Source organism: Canis lupus, unplaced genomic scaffold, assembly GCF_011100685.1.
Source record: "Canis lupus familiaris isolate Mischka breed German Shepherd unplaced genomic scaffold, alternate assembly UU_Cfam_GSD_1.0 chrUn_S1825H2022, whole genome shotgun sequence".
In the NCBI taxonomy this organism is placed as follows: Eukaryota; Metazoa; Chordata; class Mammalia; order Carnivora; family Canidae; genus Canis; species Canis lupus.
This window is the reverse complement of record NW_023330684.1, coordinates 22507-43029: the sequence shown is the minus strand read 5'-3', so window position 1 is coordinate 43029 and position 20523 is coordinate 22507. Positions and strand designations below refer to the sequence as shown.

The 20523-nt window shown below is 38.4% G+C and overlaps 1 protein-coding gene across 1 annotated transcript; it reads right to left on the bottom strand.

Moving 5' to 3' along the window:
- Positions 1 to 621: 621 nt before the first annotated feature.
- LOC119878685 (MAM and LDL-receptor class A domain-containing protein 1-like) lies at positions 622 to 19735 on the bottom strand. Its single transcript, XM_038589267.1, has 4 exons — positions 19636 to 19735; positions 19379 to 19579; positions 14539 to 14946; positions 622 to 727 (listed from the first exon to the last, which is right to left on the bottom strand). Exons 1-4 carry the CDS (start codon positions 19733 to 19735, stop codon positions 672 to 674), a joined length of 765 nt encoding a protein of 254 aa, XP_038445195.1. The 3' UTR covers positions 622 to 671.
- Between the last annotated feature and the right edge of the window lie 788 nt (positions 19736 to 20523).

Below are 20523 nucleotides of genomic sequence, written 5' to 3'. Positions count from 1 at the left end.
GGTGTGGTTGCCTTTCATTTAATCTGGCATATTTACATCAAAATGACCAGAAATCATGCCTGCTCTCTGGTACATCTATATGGTTCCTAGCGTGTCCTTTTCCCAAGTCAAATATAGGCTTTTTCATAGTTTCATGTGGGTGATTATGTCCACATATTCATATCACCATTTTGCCTGAAAGTCTCTAAAACAGTGTGTGGGGGGGATCCCTGGGTGGTGCAGCGGTTTGGTGCCTGCCTTTGGCCCAGGGCACAATCCTGGAGACCCGGGATTGAATCCCACGTTGGGCTCCTGGTGCATGGAGCCTGCTTCTCCCTCTGCCTATGTCTCTGCCTCTCTCTCTCTCTCTGTGTGACTATCATAAATAAATTTTTAAAAAATTAAAAATAAATAAAAATAAAACTCTGTGTGTGTGTGTATCTGTCTCAACCAGAGCATTAGATGGGAGCTCCAAGTGACATGGTAATGTACTTCTTAAGTTATTGTTGAATAATTACATTACCTTATTTCCTCGTAGCTTTTAGATATGCTTTTATGAGTATTTCTGGCACTCAAGATAAATTTTAATCAGAATTGAAACACATTTTATTAATTAGATAGTATTACAAGTTATAGGATGTGTCTTAAGTTGAGACTTGCCTTTTATTTCATAGTAGAGAGATAGATACTGTTCAGATTTCAAGACATACACAGCTACACAGTGCATCCTGGAAAATGAAGGTCTTGCCTAGAGGGAAATAGGTGAAAAAGAAAATATGACCTCCTTAGACTTACTGTGGGCATCAGAGTTTGGACAGAAAGATGCCTCCACAGGATTAGGTCCCATTGGCTTCTACTCTGATGCAGCTCAATGTTTAGCAATGGAATGCCTGCTTTTTAGGCACTGTGTCTAGGCTCAGAAGAACCAACAATGAATAAAACATAAACTCGGGGATCCCTGGGTGGCGCAGAGGTTTAGCGCCTGCCTTTGGCCCGGGGCGCGATCCCAGAGACCCGGGATCGAGTCCCACGTCGGGATCTCTGCATGGAGCCTGCTTCTCCCTCTGCCTGTGTCTCTGCCTCTCTCCGTGTGTCTTTAATGAATAAATAAATAAAATCTTTAAAAAACAAAAACAAACAAACAAAAAAACAAAGGTCTCTATAGACAGAGCCATCTTACAGCCTGCTCACACAGGGAAGGAAGTCAGCAAACCCACCCAGTGTGGTACACTGCCTCACCTAGGAGCCTAATCAATGATCTATGAGAGGTCACACAGCCCAGGCTATGACCTCACCTAGACAAAGAGCCAACCCAATAGCTCTGTTCAATTGTTGAGCAGAGACTACAGCCCTTCTTATTCAGGACACCTCAATAGTGACCATGGATATCCTTGGAGCTCAACATACAGGACACAGAGCATAGCCAATGGCCCTGTCCAGCACTAGAACCCAGCCCACAGCCTTGCCTGATTGCTCAGCACAGCCTGAGGTCCCCCCCTAATCCCAAAGAGACTTTACCTGAATGCCGAGTCATGCCAGAGGCACATCTGGATTGGGGGCACAGCCTGTACTCTCACCCTACCAGGGCCAATTGCAGACCCAGCCTGCAGCCCCACTCATAAGCAAAGTAAAAACTAGTAGCACCACTCTGCCTGTGACTCCAGCCCACCAGAGGTGAATGCTGATCCAGCTAATGGCTCCACCTGACTATGAAGCCAATACATAGCCACTCAACCAGGGAGCCAGCCAGCAAGCAGCCCAATCTGAATGCCAAGCTGAGTCAGCAGGCTCACCTAACCAAAGAGCTCAGCCAGGAGTACTCCTATCTCAGAGAAGAGACAGAAGCCTCACCAAATTAGAGACCCTAACAGTAAGCCCCTCCTGCCCTCAGTTACTTCCATCTGACCCATCCAAGCCCCACAGTGAACTATTATTGGTTTAAAAGAGAATGCTGAAACTATAAGATAGGGTACATAAGCCTCATGGCACTAACAAAGAAAAACCCTGTAGTAGATGAGCAAAGTATTGAGATAGAAGAATCAAAGCACACCACCACAAAGGGTCATCAAATCAGAAAAATAAGACAGCAAGGGACAAAGAAGAGAATATAGGAATTACAAAACAGTCAGAAAAAAACAATTAACAAAAGTTAAAAAAGAAAAGAATACAATTAACAAAATGGCCATAGGAAGGCCCTACCTATCAATAATTACTTTAACATTGGTGGATGAAATTCTCCAATCCAAAAACCTAGAGAGGCTGGGATGGTTAAAAAAAAAAAACAACAGGAAACTAGATCCAACAATATGCTGTCTACAAGAGATTCACTATAGTTTTAAAGACACACATAGATTGAAAGTGAAGGGATAGAAAACATTCCATACAAATGGTAACCAAAAGAGAGGAGGAATGGCTATACTTCTATCAGAAATAGAGTAAGTTTCAAATAGTCACAAGAGACAAGGAATGTCACTGTATAATGATAAAAGGATTAGTTCACAAACAAGCCATAATAATTGCAAATATGTATGCATCCAACATCAGAACATCCAAATATATAAAGCAAATAATAACAGAGCTGCATGGAGAAATAAACAACAATACAATAAGAAGGGTTTTAATATTCCATACCCAATAATTGATGGATTACTCAGACAGAAAATCAATAAGGAAAGAGCACTACAGTGTTATCTGACTGTATATACACATGATTGCATATAACATATGACTATATGATCATATATTGTTATTCAACACTAGATAGTGATATGTGAAAAACACTATAGATCAAATAGACGTAACAGACATATATAGAACATTCCACCCAACAGCAGCAGAATACACATCCTTCTCAAGTGCAGACAGAACATGTTCCAGGACAGATCATATGTTTAGACACAAAAAAGTCTTAACAAATTCAAGAAAATTAAAATTATATCACATGTCTTTTCTGACCACTATATAGATACCAATAAGAAGAGGAAAGTTGGGAAATTCACAAACATAGAAATCAAAACACACTACTGAACAAACTATGGATCAAAGGAGAAATTAAAAAATCTTGATATAAATGAAAATGGAAATATAACATGCCAAAATTTATGGAATGCATTAAAAGCTGTTCTAAGAGGAAAGTTTACAATCATAAACACCTACATTAAACAAAGAAATATCTCACATAAACAATCAAACTTTACAACTCAAGGAGCTTGAACTAAGGTCAATGGTAACAGAAGAAAAAATAATTAGGATTAGAATAGAAAAAAATGAAACACAGAAGAATAAAACAAAAGACTAACAAAAATAAAAAAATTTTTTTAAAGAATTAGTTTTTTTTAAAAAACTACACAAAATTGACAAGGCTTTCACTAGGCTAACCAAGAAAAAGAGAAAAGACTCAAATGAATAAAATTATCAATAAAAGAGGGATATTACAATTGAAACATCATTCCAAAATATCAGAAGAGGGCAGCCTGGGTGGCTTAGCAGTTTAGCACCTGCCTTTGGCCCAGGGCCTGATCCTGGAGACCAGGGATCGAGTCCCACATCAGGTTCCCTGCATGGAGCCTGCTTCTCCCTCTGCCTGTGTCTCTGCCTCTCCCTCTCTCTCTGGCTCTCATGAATGAATAAATAAAATCTTTTATATCAGAAGAGACTATGATAAGCAATTATATACCAATGAATTGGATAATCTAGAAGAAATTGTACATTTCTAGAAACATACAACCTAACAAGACTGAAGCAAGAAAAAAAAACAATATCTGAGCAGAATAAATATGAGAAAAGCCATTGAATCAGTAATCAAAAACCTCCCAAAACAGAAAAGTCCAGGACAAGATAGTTTTACTCATGGATTCTACCAAACACTGGTGCATTTAAAGAATCAAAGCCAATCCTTCTGAAATCCTTCCCAAAAATTGAAGAAGAGGGAATACTCCCAAATTCACTTTATAAGACCTCCACTATCCAGATACAAAAGGCATGGGATCCCTGGGTGGCGCACGGTTTGGCGCCTGCCTTTGGCCCAGGGCGCGATCCTGGAGACCCGGGATCGAATCCCACGTCGGGCTCCCGGTGCATGGAGCCTGCTTCTCTCTCTGCCTCTCTCTCTCTCCATGTCTATCATAAATAAATAAATCTTAAAAAAAAGGCATATAGATACTAAAGGCCCAATAGCCCGATGAACATAAATGCAAAAATTCACAACAAAATACTAGTTAATAAAGTTAGCACATTAAAAGGATGGTATGCCACAAAGATGGGATTTATCCCTAGGATGCAAAGAAGGCTCAACAAACACAAGTCAATAAACATGATACATTAATATATCGTTGGATAAAAATCACAGAATCCTCATAGCAAAAGCATAATAAAAGCATTTCATAAAATGCAACATGACAAAAATAAAGCCCATATGTAATATAATTAAAACTTCTGGAAGAAAATATAGGGTTAAAAACTCCTTGATGTTGGTCTTGGTAATGAGTTTTTGCATAGAACACCAAAAGCACAAGCAACAAAGCAAAAATAAACAAGTGGCTCTACATCAAACTAAAAAAGTTATCTTTACAGCAAAAGAAATTATTAACAAAATACTTAATAACAGAATAATAATGGTGACACAAAGAATAGGAGAAAATACGTGTAGACCATATGTCTGATAAGGCATTAATTTCCAAAATATTTAAGGAACTTCTACAACTCGATACTTAAAAAAACAAAGAAAACCCCAAATAATTCAATTAAAAAAGGGGCGAAGGACCTGAGCTGATATTTTTCCAAAGAAGATATCCACATGTCCAAGAGGTACATGAAGTTGTGCTTAACATCAGTAATTACCAAGAAATACAAATCAAAAACACAAAAAGATATCACCTCACACTTGTGAGAATGACTATCATCAAGAAGACAACATATGTTGGAAAGGAAATGGAGAAAAGGAAATACTTCTGCGCTGTCAGTGGGAATGCAAATTGGTGCAGTAGGTATGAAAACAGTATGAAGGATTCTCAAAAAATTTAATACAGATTCTCAAAAAATTAAATACTCTATATGATCTACCAATCCCACTTCTGGGTATATATACCTAAAGGAAATGAAATTAGTATCTTTAAGAGATGCCTGCATCCCTATGTTCACTGCAGCATGGTTCACAATAGCCAAGACATATAAAGAACCCTAAGTCTCCACTGACAGATGAATGGACTAAGAAAGTATGGTCCATAATACCGACATATATTCAAATACAGGTGTGGGCACACAGGAATACTAAAAAAGAAAAAATCTTGGGGCACCTGGGTGGCTCATTTGGTTAAGCATCTATCTGCTTTTGGCTCAGGTCACAATCCCAGGGTACTGGGATCAAGCCCCACATCAGGCTCCTTGCTCAGCGGGAAGCTTTCTTCTCCCTTTCTCTCTGCCCTCCCTGCCCCCATTTGTGGTCTATCAAATAAATAAATAAAATCTTAAAAAAAAAAAAGAAATCCTGCCATTTGGAACCACATGGATGTATCTTGAAGTCATTATGCTAAGAGAAATAAGTCAGACAGAGAAAGATAAATGCTGTATGATCTCACTTACATGTGGAATTTATAAAATCAAACTCATAAAAATAGACAATAAAAAGGTGTCACCTGGGAGAAGGGCGTGGAGAGATGGAGGAAATGGTTACAAGATAAATAACTACTAGGGGTAAAATACACAGGATGGTGACTACAGTTAACAGTAATGTATTGTATATATGAAAGCTCCTAAGAGAGTAGATCTTAAATGTCCTCACCACATTCTCTAAAAAAAAAGGTAGCTGTGACATGATGAATGTGTTAATCAACCTTCCTGTAGTAATCATTTCACAATGTAATCACATTGTACACCTTAAATTTACATGTTATATGTCATTCATGTGTCAATAAACCTAATGAAAAATATCATTCTGGAAAAAATAACAAAAAGATAAACTATAAAGGGCACCCTGGCAGACATAACTATGCACAACCTAAAAACTAGGAAGGGTGAAAACATGAAAAACTAATAAAAGGTCAATAAAACTTGGGGAAAATCTTTGCAACTTTCACAACAAATAAAAAAATACCTCGATGCTTTAAAAGATTAAGTCAGTAAGAAGAATAATAAGCATTACACACTGAAAACCAAGCAAAAAGCACAAATAGGAAATATAGATACACACAGAAATATAACTACACAAGGCACACATGCACACGAACTTGATCAACCTGCTTAGCATTAAAGAATTGGAGAAAATATACAGTTACCTCCTACTTTAACCATATTTTCAGACTGAAACAATGAAAAAAATAATTAGACAGTGTTTGGGAAGCATACAGAAAAACAGACACAGTCATGTATTGCTTGTGAAAAAAAGGTACATTATTGAAGAGTAATTTAAAATCATAAATCAGGGATCCCTGGGTGGCGCAGCGGTTTAGCGCCTGCCTTTGGTCCAGGGCGCGATCCTGGAGACCCGGGATCAAGTCCCACGTCGGGCTCCCGGTGCATGGAGCCTGCTTCTCCCTCTGCCTGTGCCTCTGCCTCTCTCTCTCACTGTGTGCCTATCATAAATAAATAAAAATTTAAAACAATAAAATCATCAATCAAATGGTTTAAAAATTAATATCAATTAAAAATTCTACTCTGTATTTTCTTTTACTCTTAGGATATAATTTGCAATGTGTGCAAACCTCTATACTGTTCAGTAAAGACTCTTTAAATTTGTGTACAATCGAAAGCAACTCCTAAATCAATAGTGAGGAACTGAATTAGTGAATGGTGGTACATCCATTTGATGGAATACTATTGGCCCAAACAAAATATTGGTGAATAGGTGTTTAAAAATTATATATAAAAATGAGCAAATTAATTGAAAACAGTGTTGCTTTTATTTATTGTATTAATTGAAAGCAACGTGGTAGATTGTAAAGACACACACAATGTTTTTATCATGAGGGTGTAAGCAGCATTGATGTGGTTTACCTTTTCTACCTATATTTAAACATTTTCCTACAATAAAAATGAATTTCGTCTTTTGTGGTAAAAGGAAAGATTTTTTTAGAAATAAAAAGAGTTAAATTCTTAAAAAGAGTCAGTATGTGGTCTTTATCCATAGTATTATCTTCGTTCATTTGTATTATCCAGTAACATCCAAAAGTAAAGACTCCCTTCAAGTATTATTTTTTTTTAAATGGAAAGGTCCTCTGTTTTTCTTTTTTTTTTTTTTATTTATTTATGATAGTCACAGAGAGAGAGAGAGAGAGGCAGAGACACAGGCAGAGGGAGAAGCAGGCTCCATGCACCAGGAGCCCGACATGGGACTCGATCCCGGGTCTCCAGGATCGCGACCTGGGCCAAAGGCAGGTGCCAAACTGCTGCGCTACCCAGGGTTCCCCTCTTCAAGTATTATTAAAGACATACACACCCAAGATAGACCTGAAGACTTGGTAAGTTACCTGAGCCTCCCAATGGACCTCTCTTTCAGCAAATAACACTTTCCCCGAGGCATTACACATCAATTCTGCGTATGCTGGTTCCATGTGTGATTAAGTTTTCTCTTCTCACAGAGTAGATGCTCCAAAAACACATGCCTAACCTAACAAATTATGTGCCTAGCCAAGGCCATCTCTGCAATCTTTCAGGCCAGAAAGCTCTTTGATGTCTCCTCTAGATTTGTCTAACACATCTGTGCAGGAAATAGAATAAAACTACATTTTTTTCATTTTAATATAGTGAAAGGAAAAGCATATTTAAAAATTATACCATGAAAATGAATTTTTAATTAACTTCTGAATGCAGTTATAACCATGACATAAAATTATTTTATTATTAAAAAGTGATCTTGGCCATGTCTATGTCTTCCTCTGTGAGATTTCTGTTCATGTCTTTTGCCCATTTCATGATTGGATTGTTTGTTTCTTTGCTGTTGAGTTGAATAAGTTCTTTATAGATCTTGGAAACTAGCCCTTTATCTGATATGTCATTTGCAAATATCTTCTCCCATTCTGTAGGTTGTCTTTTAGTTTTGTTGACTGTATCCTTTGCTGTGCAAAAGCTTCTTATCTTGATGAAATCCCAATAGTTCATTTTTGCTTTCGTTTCTTTTGCCTTCGTGGATGTATCTTGCAAGAAGTTACTGTGGCTGAGTTCAAAAAGGGTGTTGCCTGTGTTCTCCTCTAGGATTTTGATGGACTCTTGTCTCCCATTTAGATCTTTCATCCATTTTGAGTTTATCTTTGTGTGTGGTGCAAGAGAGTGGTCTAGTTTCATTCTTCTGCATGTGGATGTCCACTTTTCCTAGCACCATTTATTGAAGAGACTGCCTTCCTTCCAGTGGATAGTCTTTCCTCCTTTATCGAATATTAGTTGACCATAAAGTTCAGGGTCCACTTCTAGGTTCCCTATTCTGTTCCATTGATCTATGTGTCTGTTTTTGTGCCAGTACCACACTGTCTTGATGACCACGGCTTTGTAGTACAACCTGAAATCTGACACTGTGATGCCCCCAGCTATGGTTTCCTTTTTTTAAATTCCCCTGGCTATTCAGGATTTTTCTGACTCCACACACATCTTAAAATAATTTGTTCTAACTCTCTGAAGAAAGTCCATGGTATTTTGTTAGGGATTGCGTTAAATGTGTAAATTGCCCTCGGTAACATTGACATTTTCATAATATTATTTCTACCAATCCATGAGAATTGAATATTGTTCCATCTCTTTGTGTCTTCCTCAATTTCTTTCAGAAGTGTTCTATAGTTTTTAGGGTATAGATCCTTTATCTCTTTGGTTAGGTTTATTCCTAGGTATCTTATGCTTTTGGGTGCAATTGTAAATGGGATTGACTCCTTAATTTCTCTTTCTTCAGTCTCATTGTTAGTGTATAGAAATGCCATTGATTTCTGGGCATTGATTTTGTATCCTGCCATGCTACCAAAGACATGGCCAACATGCACATGAGAGAATGCTCGGCATCACTTGCCATTAGGGAAATACAAATCAAAACCACAATGAGATACCACCTCACACCAGTGACAATGAGGAAAATTAACAAGGCAGGAAACCACAAATGTTGGAGAGGATGTGGAGAAAAGGGAACCCTCTTATACTGTTGGTGGGAATGTGAACTGGTGCAGCCACTCTGGGAAACTGTGTGGAGGTTCCTCAAAGAGTTAAAAATAGACCTCCCCTACGACCCAGCAATTGCACTGCTGGGGATTTACCCCAAGGGTACAGATGCAATGAAAGGCCAGGACACCTGCACCCCAATGTTTCTAGCAGCAATGTCCACAATAGCCAAACTGTGGAAGGAGCCTCGGTGTCCATTGAAAGATGAATGGATAAAGAAGATGTGGTTTATGTATAGAATGGAATATTACTCAGCCATTAGAAACGACAAATACCCACCATTTGCTTCAACGTAGATGGAACTGGAGGGTATTATGCTAAGTGAAGTAAGTCAATCGGAGAAGGACAAACATTGTATGTTCTCATTCATTTGGGGAATATAAATAATAGTGAAAGGGAATATAAAGGAAGGGAGAAGAAATGTGTGGGAAATATCAGAAAGGGAGACAGAACATAAAGACTCCTAACTCTGGGAAACGAACTGGGGGTGATGGAAGGGGAGGAGGGTCGGGGGTGGGGGGTGAATGGGTGATGGGCACTGAGGGGGGTACTTGACGGGATGAGCACTGTGTGTTATTCTGTATGTTGGTAAATTGAACACCAATAAAAAATAAATTTATTATTAAAAAATAAAAAATAAAGGGTTAAAAAAATGAAAAAAAATGTAAATGGTCTAACAGCTCTAATCAAAAGATAAAACGGTGGCAGAATGGATAAGAAAAACAATATCCATTGGGGTCACGTTGGTGGCTCAGTGGCTGAGCATCTGCCTTTGGCTCAGGTCATGATCTCTGGGTTTTGGGTTCGAGTCCTGGATCAGGCTCCCCACAGCAAGCCTGCTTCTCCATCTATGTCTCTGCCTCTATCTGTTTATCTCTCATGAATAAGTAAAATATTAAAGAAAAGAAAAACAATATCCATCTAAAGATGCCAACAGGAGTCTCACTTCAGACCTAAAGACTCATAAAGATTGAAAATGAAGGATTAAAAAAAAATTCACCATACAAGGAAAAGCAAAACAACAACAACAACAACAACAAAACAGTCCAGGATGGCAATACTTATATCAGACAGGACAGACTTTAAAACAAAGAGAGTAGCAAGAGACAAAGATGGTCATTACAAAATAATAAAGGGATTAATCCATAAGAGGATATGGCAATTATAAATATCTTGATCATATGCTATAAAACTAGAAACAAATCACAAGAAATAAGTGAAAATGTCACAAATATATGGAGACTCAACAACATACTACCAAACAGTCAACAGGGTAATTAAAGGAGAAATAACAAAATGCATAGACACAAATATAAATGACAACACAATGGTCCAAAATTTTGGGAAGGCAGCAAAAGCAGTTCTAAGAGAGAAATATATAGGGATATCAGCCTACCTCAAGAATCAAAATAAAGCTCCAATAAACAATTTAACATGTCTACGGAACTAGAAAAATCCCAAGTATTTTTCAAAGAACTACAACAAATAATACTGAACTTTGTAGGAAACCACAAAAGACTGAATAGCCAACACAATCTTGAGAGCGAGTAACAAAAGCTAAAAGTGTCATGGTTCCAGATTTCAAGATATATTGCAAAACTGTACTAATAAAAAAACTATGGTACTGGTACAAAAAATCAACACATAAATCAAAAGAACAAAAGAGAGAGTTCAGAAACAAACATAGGATTAAATGGTCAATTAATCTATGAATAAAGAGGCAAGAATATGCAATGGAGAAAAGATAGTCCTTCGATAAATGGTGCTGTGAAAATTGGATAGCTACATGAAAAAGAAGGAAATTAGACCACTTTTTAACACCACACACAAACTCAAAATGGATTAAAGAACTCAACATAAGACCTGAAACCATAAAAACCCTAGAAGAGAGCACAGGCAGTAATGTCCCTGGCATCAGCCATAGCACTATTTTTCTAGATATGTCTGCTGAGGCAAGGAAACAACATCAAAAATAAACTATTGGGACTACGTCAAAATAAAAAGCTTTTACACAGCAAATATAATTATCAACAAAACAAAATGACAACCTATTGAATGGGAGAAGATATTTACAAATGATATATGTAATAAAGTATTAATATCCAAAATATATAAGGAATTTATACAACTTAATACCAAAAAAGCCAAACAATCCAATTAAAAAATGGGCAAATGACATACATACATTTCTCCAAATACATATAGATGGCCAACAGACACATGAAAATATGTTCAACATCACTAATTATCAGGGAAACGCAAATTAGAACCACAATGAGATATCACTATAAACCTGTCAGAATGGCTAAAACCAAAAATACAAGATACAAAAAGTTTTAGCAGGACATATAGAAAAAGGAACCCTCTTGCACTGTTGGTGGGAATGCAAGAGGAGCAGCCACTGTGGAAAGAGTATGGAGGTTGCTCAAAAGCTTAAAAGTAGAAATATCTTATGATCCAATAATGCACTATTATTTACCCCCAAAACACAAAAACACTAATTTGAAAAGATGTATGCACCCATATGTTTACCACAGCATTATTTGTGATAGTCAAGATATGGAAGCAAACTAAATGCCCACCAATAGACAAATGGATTAGAAAGTATTATGTATATACATACACACACACACACGGAATATCATATAGCCATAAAAAGGAGGAGGTGTGCCATTTGAGAAAACATGGATTAACCTAGAGGGTATCGTGTGAAGTGAAATACCTCAGACAAATACTTAAGTGGAAGTTTTTAAAAATGAGTAAACAAACAAAAAGCAAAATGAGATGCATAAATCCGGACCACTAACTGGTGGTTGTCACAGGAGAGGAGTGTGGGGTGTTGGGCAAAATGGTGAAGGGAAGTGTGAGATATAGACTTCTAGTTATTGAATGAGTAGGCCATAAGAATGAATGCCCAGCGTGAAGAATACAGTTAAAGATGGTGTAAGAGCAGTGTGTCAGGACAGGCCGTAGCTACACTTGTGGTGAACATAGTATAATATATGGTCTTAAAAAATATATATATATATATTTATATTTATAAAAAACATATATATATATATATAGTCTTGTTGAATCACTATGTTGTACACCTGAAGCTAATGTAACCTTGTGTGTCAACTATATATACATACATAGCTCCTGAAAAATCCTTGGATTTTTCTTTTAAACAAACATTTAATGAGCACATTACCTGCTGGACTGACACTAGCTAATTTCACCTACAATATCACAGCTAAGTAAAATCTTGGTTATTTCTGCTCTCACCACAACTCTGTATACTTATTATTCAATGAAGGAATATCTCTGGTCGCTGAAATTGGACCCAATTTTTATTATCTTAACTACACCACAAGCACAATCTGATTTTACCTTCTCAAGCCTGAATGTCATTGGAAAAAAATAAAGCCTAGAAGAACCATTGGATAAAAACAGAGTACTGCATGTATAACCCAAAATTGGTTCCACACACCAATTTCTATATTTTTGATTCATAACTAAAGGATTCCTTGGTTAGTTCTCTGTTCATCTGAATGCGAAACAGCTCCCTTGCCAAGGTGATTTTCTCCTGGCAACCAACTCTTGAGTAAATATCAGAAGGATACTAGTTTGACCCAACTTACAATTCATCTGATTAAATTTGAAGTGGGTGATCCATTATTAAATAAAAGTCGAAGAACCTTCCTTCCATTTCATTTCTTGTGATTACATGCACCTGCCACATGGCTGAACAGCAAAATAACACTCTACATATAGCAGACTAGTTCTCATAATTTCCGCCTGTGTCTATCTGGACAAATCACCCATTTCAATGTATTCTTTAGTGAGTCATATACAACGTATATCTATGATGGCTTTTTAAAAAGCTTTTATTTATTTATCTGACACAGAGAAAGAGAGCATAAGCAAGAGGAGTGGCAGGCAGAGGCAGAAGCAGGCTTCTTAGTGAGCGGGAGCCCAATGCAGGGCTGGATCCCAGGACCTGAGATCATGGCCCGAGCCCAAGGCAGATGCTTAACTGATGCAGCCACCCAGACGCCCCTCTATCATGGCTCTCAAGATATTTAGGTTGAAACAGCGCTTTAAATAAGGGAACAGAGAAATTCAGTACATGTAAAAAAAAAAGTTTAGCCAGGAGTGGTAAGGAGTTCCTCCCTGTATATTACATCTAGATCTATTGGAGCAAAGAGAAAAAGAATATTCGACCCTCCTACACATGACAGGCTGTATGATATATTAGAAAGGGAATGAATGTGAATTAATTGGAAACTGCAGATTCCATTCCAAGCCCCCCCCCCATCCTGCTGTGCACCATCTATTTGGCCAGATATAAATAACAACCTCTCCAAATGTTTTATTCATATTTGTAAAACTGATAAAAAAGATCCTGACTTACCCACTTCAGGGAATTGCTAAGGGAATCCAAGAGATAATAGAAATTGCCTTCATAAAATCTTAAAAGCCACGTAAGCATTTAAACCCACCATTCCAAGTTTTCCTTTTATTTATTTTTTTAAGATTTTATTCATTTATTCATGAGAAACACAGAGAGGAGAGAGAGAGAGAGAGAGGCAGAGACACAGGCAGAGGGAGAAGTAGGCTCCTCACGGGGAGCCTGAGGTGGGACTCGATCTCGGGACTCCAGATCAGCCCCTGGGCTGAAGGCAGCGCTAAACCACTGAGCTATCCGGGCTGCCCCCAAGTTTTCCTTTTAGGAGAAGGTAGGTGAGAATCACAGTAAAGAATATTTCAGCACGAGTGAGGAGACCTAGCTAGACCTCTGGCTCTGCCCCAGAGTAGCTGTGTGATTCTCCAACACAGCATGCACCCTTCTCGAATTTCTGCTGCTTACCTATAAAAGGTGGAAAAGTCTGATGGAATATTTAAAAATCACAGATTTTAGAACCTGAACATTTGGCAGAGTACCATATATTGCGCAAAACTCTTTTTCCCTCCAGATTTTTTATTTCAAGAGAAAAATGACTTAAAGTCAGAGGGACCTGTAGCTGCTGCCAATGCCATGTGTCCACCTTTAGAAATTTTAATCACAGGGATCCCTGGGTGGCGCAGCGGTTTGGCGCCTGCCTTTGGCCCAGGGCACGATCCTGGAGACCCAGGATCGAATCCCACATCGGGCCTGCTTCTCCCTCTGCCTGTGTCTCTGCCTCTCTCTCTCTCTCTCTCTGTGTGACTATCATAAATAAATAAAAATTAAAAAAAAAATTTTAATCACAGATTATTGGGGGGAGTCAAAGAGGAAAGCAACTTAACATGCTTTGGCACAACCTTAATTGCATGATAAATGTACTTCCAAATAACTCTGACCAAATTCCACTGGCTTTTAATTCAAGGATATAGTGATCTTTCATATTCCTTAGACATTCTGAATGCATCTTAAATACACATTACGAAAGCCATTATCTATACCTGAAAAGGCTTCCTGCTGGAAAGATTGAGGCGTTGCCTCATCCATCTGTTGCCTTGATTCCCAAATATCTGCCACAGCAGCTGTCTCTTGTGTTACTCCAAACTGGTAGATGGCCAGCCTATAAATATGCTTTCCAAACATGTGGTAATATAAGCGGAAGGTGCAGCCCCCTGCATCGGTGGCATTGAGGACAGGGCTGAGGAAAGTAGCTCTGTTTTGGAAAACCTGTGGCTCCGAAGATTCTATGTAGAGATAGTGTCCTTTAGCTGTGCCCAAGGTATGAGCCTTCATTGGCCCTGTATTAAGTGTTGAAGTTGGACCGTGCTTCCTGGTCCAATCAACGTCGTCTTCTGTATCTTGTTCCCAGTTACAGATTCCATTTTCAAAGTTACATTGGAACTCAGGTACTGAAATTGGCATGAAATAACAACAAAAAAATAATTAAGGACAAAAAACATGATTAAGAATACTTGTTGATATTTGGCTCCTGCCAAGGTTAATGATTTTAATGTTTTTTAAATGCGACACTAAAAGTTTTTAAAAAGTGAATAAATCCTAGATTTATATCAAGTAATAATATTTTATAGACTGGGGGGGGGCATTACTTCAGCCATTATTTTCCAAATGCCTTTTATACCCATCCTTCACCATTTCCAGCACTATAACTTTATGCAAATGATGAGGGCACCATGGCTGACTCAATACTATAAACTTCTGGCTCAGTCGATTTCAACCTTAGCCAAATGTCCCAATCACCAGTGAATGTTAAAAATCAAAACAAAACAAAAAACATGAAGTTCCAGAACTTATCTTCAGGGATGTTGATTTATTTTTTTAAAGATTTATTTATTTAAAAAAAAAAGATTTATTTATTTTAGAGAGAGAAAAGGGGGGTCAGGGGACAGAGGGAGAGATAATCTCAAGCAGGCTCTCCACTGAGCACAGAGCCCTACAGGGGCTCAGTCTCACAACCCTGAGATTATGACCTGAGCCAAAATCAAGAGTTGGATGCTGAACCAACTGAGCCCCCCCAGCCCCCCCGGAGATGTTGACTGAACTGCCACAAATAGTGCGGTTGAACATCAAGATAATTCATTATCTCCCTTGGCGATTCTAACATGCAGAACTGAAGAGTCATACTTTAATAGAGTCCAATCTTTCAGAATCACCTGATGTGTACAGCATAATTGCTTGCTCCATGGCGAAGCTCCATACCAGCACTACCTGGTTAGACATGGGGGACCGAGCAATCCATATTTTTAACAAGTATCAACATGATCCTGATGCCAGCATTTTCCAGACCTCAGGCTGAAAAACTCCTCCCTTTGGTTTCATCTTGCCCCAATTCCACATTTCCCTCCATCAGTGCCAGAAAGACCATTCTTCTGCCTTCCATGGCAATTTATCATTTTCTTCCTGTACATACATGCTCATTTAATCCAAACTGAAATCTAAGCTCTTCTTTCAAGCTTTACCTTTCCCAAGTTAAATTAACTTCCTGTTTGTCCCTGGCCAGCCTTTTCTTAGCATACACCACCTTCCCCACTTGCCTTAAACACCTCACTCCTCTCTCCTTCTCTATTTATGCCTCCTGTTGTGCTGCGGGCTCTTGGCAGCATCTCCTGAGAGGCAGTCTTTTCTTCTCACTGGATTGCAGCTCCTTTGAGCTGGAGCTTTTAAGCTTAAAACTCCTTCCAGGCACTAGAAGAATTCAAAGCACTTATAAAGGATTGACTAGCCCCTCGTCACCTAGCTTATCTACCACAATTTCCAGAATATAGTAATGTAGTCATTTTCAGGATGTGAACATTTTGTTGACAACAAGGATTTGTTTTTAGAATAAAAACATTTAGCATTATTTGGGTAGAAGGAACAGGAGTTAGAATTAATGCATAGTTTTACATTTTAGCTTCATTCACCGAAGTTAATATTTTTTAAACATATAAATGTCAGCTGTCCTTTCACTATTCATCTTAGTAAATGCACTTGGTGCCAAAGGGGAATAAATATTCTGAAACAATAAATATAAGCAAATGTGGATAAATGCAGCCGGGCTAGAACAAATCATCTGTCTTTGAAAACCACGGAACAGGAGCTTAGAACTAATGATGGGAGCCCAGTGAGTAAATGTCAAATGGGAGATGAGCTTTTGTTTGATATTTCCTCACTTGTGACTAATCAAGCCCAGCTGTGACGTGAACTGGGGACCCACAGCATACTCTCCGGATGTCAATCTTTGGCTGTGGAGCAGAAGGAGAATGTCAAGCTGCTAAGTTTTTTGACATAAAACTGGCACTAAAGCCAACAGATTTTGATATTGCCTGTCTTCATATTGACTGTATGTTCAATCTCTATTTTGTTTTTTTTTTTTTTTTTTTTTTTTTTTTTTTTTTTTTTTTTTTTTTTTTTTTTTTTTATTTATGATAGTCACAGAGAGAGAGAGAGAGAGAGAGGCAGAGACACAGGCAGAGGGAGAAGCAGGCTCCATGCACCGGGAGCCTGATGTGGGATTCGATCCCGGGTCTCCAGGATCGTGCCCTGGGCCAAAGGCAGGCGCCAAACCGCTGCGCCACCCAGGGATCCCCTTTTTTTTTTTTTTTTTTTTTTTTTTTTTTATTTATGATAGTCACAGAGAGAGAGAGAGAGAGAGAGGCAGAGACACAGGCAGAGGGAGAAGCAGGCTCCATGCACCGGGAGCCTGATGTGGGATTCGATCCCGGGCAATCTCTATTTTGAAAGGGAATGCACGTAGCTCCACCTTCAAATAAAAAACCCTATCTCTAAACGTAGGAAGATTTAGGAAATAAAACATAGATTTCTGGATGCCTAATGCTTTCTATGGAATCCAGGAACACATTTATATGGAAAGCTGCGAGAGAAACTGACACTCTGATACCACTACTGTTCTCTTTCACTAATATTTAGTCACAAGTAGTATTTTGATTATTATAGTTGTACTGACATAACTCCATCTAAGTTAATAGTAGTTTTAAGGATAATTTGCTTTTTTTTTTTTTTTTTTTTTGAGGAGTGGGCTTCGGAGAGCTTCAGAAAGATGAAAAAGCTTTCTAAAGCCGCAAAAATAAATTACCTTGGGGACAAGTTACACTTCTTATGTTAGCCATTGTCTAAATTATCAACTTTATTTATATCCACTCAAAGAATTAGTTGTGTAATGAGATGCATGGTAATTCTGACTTCAATCCACCTGACTGTATCAAAGATCACATATATGCAGCATGCTGTACAATAATTTATATGGAAGTTTCTTTTTTTTTTTTTATTTATTTATGATAGTCACAGAGAGAGAGAGAGAGGCAGAGACATAGGCAGAGGGAGAAGCAGGCTCCATGCACCTGGAGCCCGATGTGGGATTCGATCCTGGGTCTCCAGGATCGCGCCCTGGGCCAAAGGCAGGCGCCAAACCGCTGCGCCATCCAGGGATCCCTATATGGAAGTTTCTTAATGCAGTGTTTCCTATGATGCACCAAGCATTTTATGGCTTCACTTTGGTTTATAATTAGCCTCTCAATGTAATAGGCATATAGCTTGAATTTTAAGAATTGTTGCTATTTCTGGACAAAGAAAGATGCAAATTCTTTTTCTGATTGATTTTGTAATTGAAGTAAAAAACAGCTATAAGCTTCTGATTCATTTTCAGGAGCAAGTGCAATGGGCACTACCTGGTGCTAGGTTTATTAAATTATAAAATGTATACAATCATCAGATACCATAAACTTTCTGGTAATTTAAACCAGAAACTCGGGATCCCTGGGTGGCGCAGCGGTTTGGCGCCTGCCTTTGGCCCAGGGCGCGATCCTGGAGACCCGGGATCGAGTCCCACGTCGGGCTCCCGGTGCATGGAGCCTGCTTCTCCCTCTGCCTGTGTCTCTGCCTCTCTCTCTCTCCCTCTGTGACTGTCATAAATAAATAAAAAAAATATTAAAAAAAAATAAAAATAAACCAGAAACTCAAGACTTACCTTTGACACAGCACTCCCTGCTCCCTATAGCCAAAACATCATCAAATGTCCCTCCTAAGTATTTCCCCAAACATCAGTCCCTCCATCTCCATCACTGCCACTGTGATACAGGCTGCCCACCCCTCCTCAGTGGATTATCGCAATGGCCTCCTGATGGGTCTCCCAAATCCACTCTCCTCCAATCCACTTATCACTCTGTATCTACACTGACATGTTTTAATATGCCAATTTTATTATACCACTTTCCTTCTTAAAAACCCTCAAATGGAGAAAAACTTTCCTAATATAGACTATAAATATCTGCAAATCTGGCCTCCTTCACATTTCTGTCCTTATACTGCACCCTATCTCTCCTTCACCTCCTCGCTCCTACCGCACTGGCTGGCCTCCATCTGCTACACGGTCACATATCAGGGCTTTTGCATATATATGCTTTGACTTTTTTATTTTCAGATCTCAGCTAAGTCATCTCCTTTAGAAAGTTTAATACCATTATTATAAAGTCACCGCACTCCTCTCCGTATCTCCCATCAAAGCTTCCAGTTTGTATTTTTAAAACAATATTTGAATAATATCTACTTCTCAATTAGACTGTAAATTCCATGAGATCTGAAACTCAGTCATTGTGGTTAGCACTTTATCTATAGTATCTAGTTAATAAGTCCACATAACAAATATCGGTAACCTGATTAATCAACCACTCATCACGGTCGTCAACTCTGGAACAATGCTTCCTGTCTTTGCCTTGATTGGCTAGAAAACAGTGAACAAATCAAGATCTCCACTGTAAAAATACGATGGACCAAAATAATAATAATAATTAATAATAATAACAACAACAACAACAAAGCACTTACCACAGTCAACCTCATCAGTATGATCACCACAATCATCTACCAAATCACATAACAGAAGTTTTTCTATGCAAGCCTTGCTGCGTCGACACCAGAAAAAGTCCGGCTCTTCACAGCTCTCTGCAGGAAGAGAAAGGGTACAATTTTCAAATCTGATGTCATCAATAGCTGAGACTCCGTCATAAATGCCAAGACTGACTTTATCTAGTGACAAATGGAAGGGTTGAGTAAGGCGTCCAAGCTGAATAGTGGCCTGTGACCACTGGTTGCCCTGGTTACACAATACTCTCCAGAGTACTGTAGAGTCGTTGGAATCTTCCACATGTAGCTGTAGCTCAGCTGCTCCCACTGACAGACCATGGTCATAAAACCTGAAAAAGAACAAACACAAGGAATGGAAATGATTTATTGCATAGACTAAATATTTAACTTATAGGCTCTTCTACTCAGTCAACCGTTGATTAATAATTAGCTACAATGGACGCCTTTATTTCTTGCAGTAATCATTGCTGCTCATATGTGAGAGCTTATCTGCTGAGGTGCATACTCTGGCTCCAGGACCCTGGGAGCCTTTCTCAAGGAGTTCCATCTAGAACAGAGGAGACAGAGTTAATTAAATTATAATCCACTGTTGGAGGGAAAGAGTCTCTTTCATCTAAAGAAAGAACACAACAAATACTGATAATGTGCTTCTAAGTAAAATGCTAATTGTATAAATATAACAGTACCTATTTTTAAAGGCAAACCAAGGGCAAATCATAAAGTCTAACAAGTGCAGAAGTACGCCTGCAACCACCGGGTTGCTGGGGTAGCTGACCACAGTTTTTAGTATTTACCAGAAGGAAAGTATTCATCCAGGTCCTGCCTGGCTAAACGTTGGGCTCTGGAGTTTGGCAACTTGTGACAAGCTTCTGCTTTCTTCAGAATGAACATAAAATGCCCTATTGAGATACAAATACAAATTGTAAGTTAGCCGACTGAGTTGAGGCACCTGCCTCTTAACCTTGTACTAAGCTCTGTGTCTGACTAAAATTAAGACTATACAATCAAAAATCAATAAATATGATGAGTCAAATTTGCTCTTATGAAAACTAAACTAGTATCTACCTCCAGGTTGAAAATCATGCAAAAAGTTAATAATTTAAGTG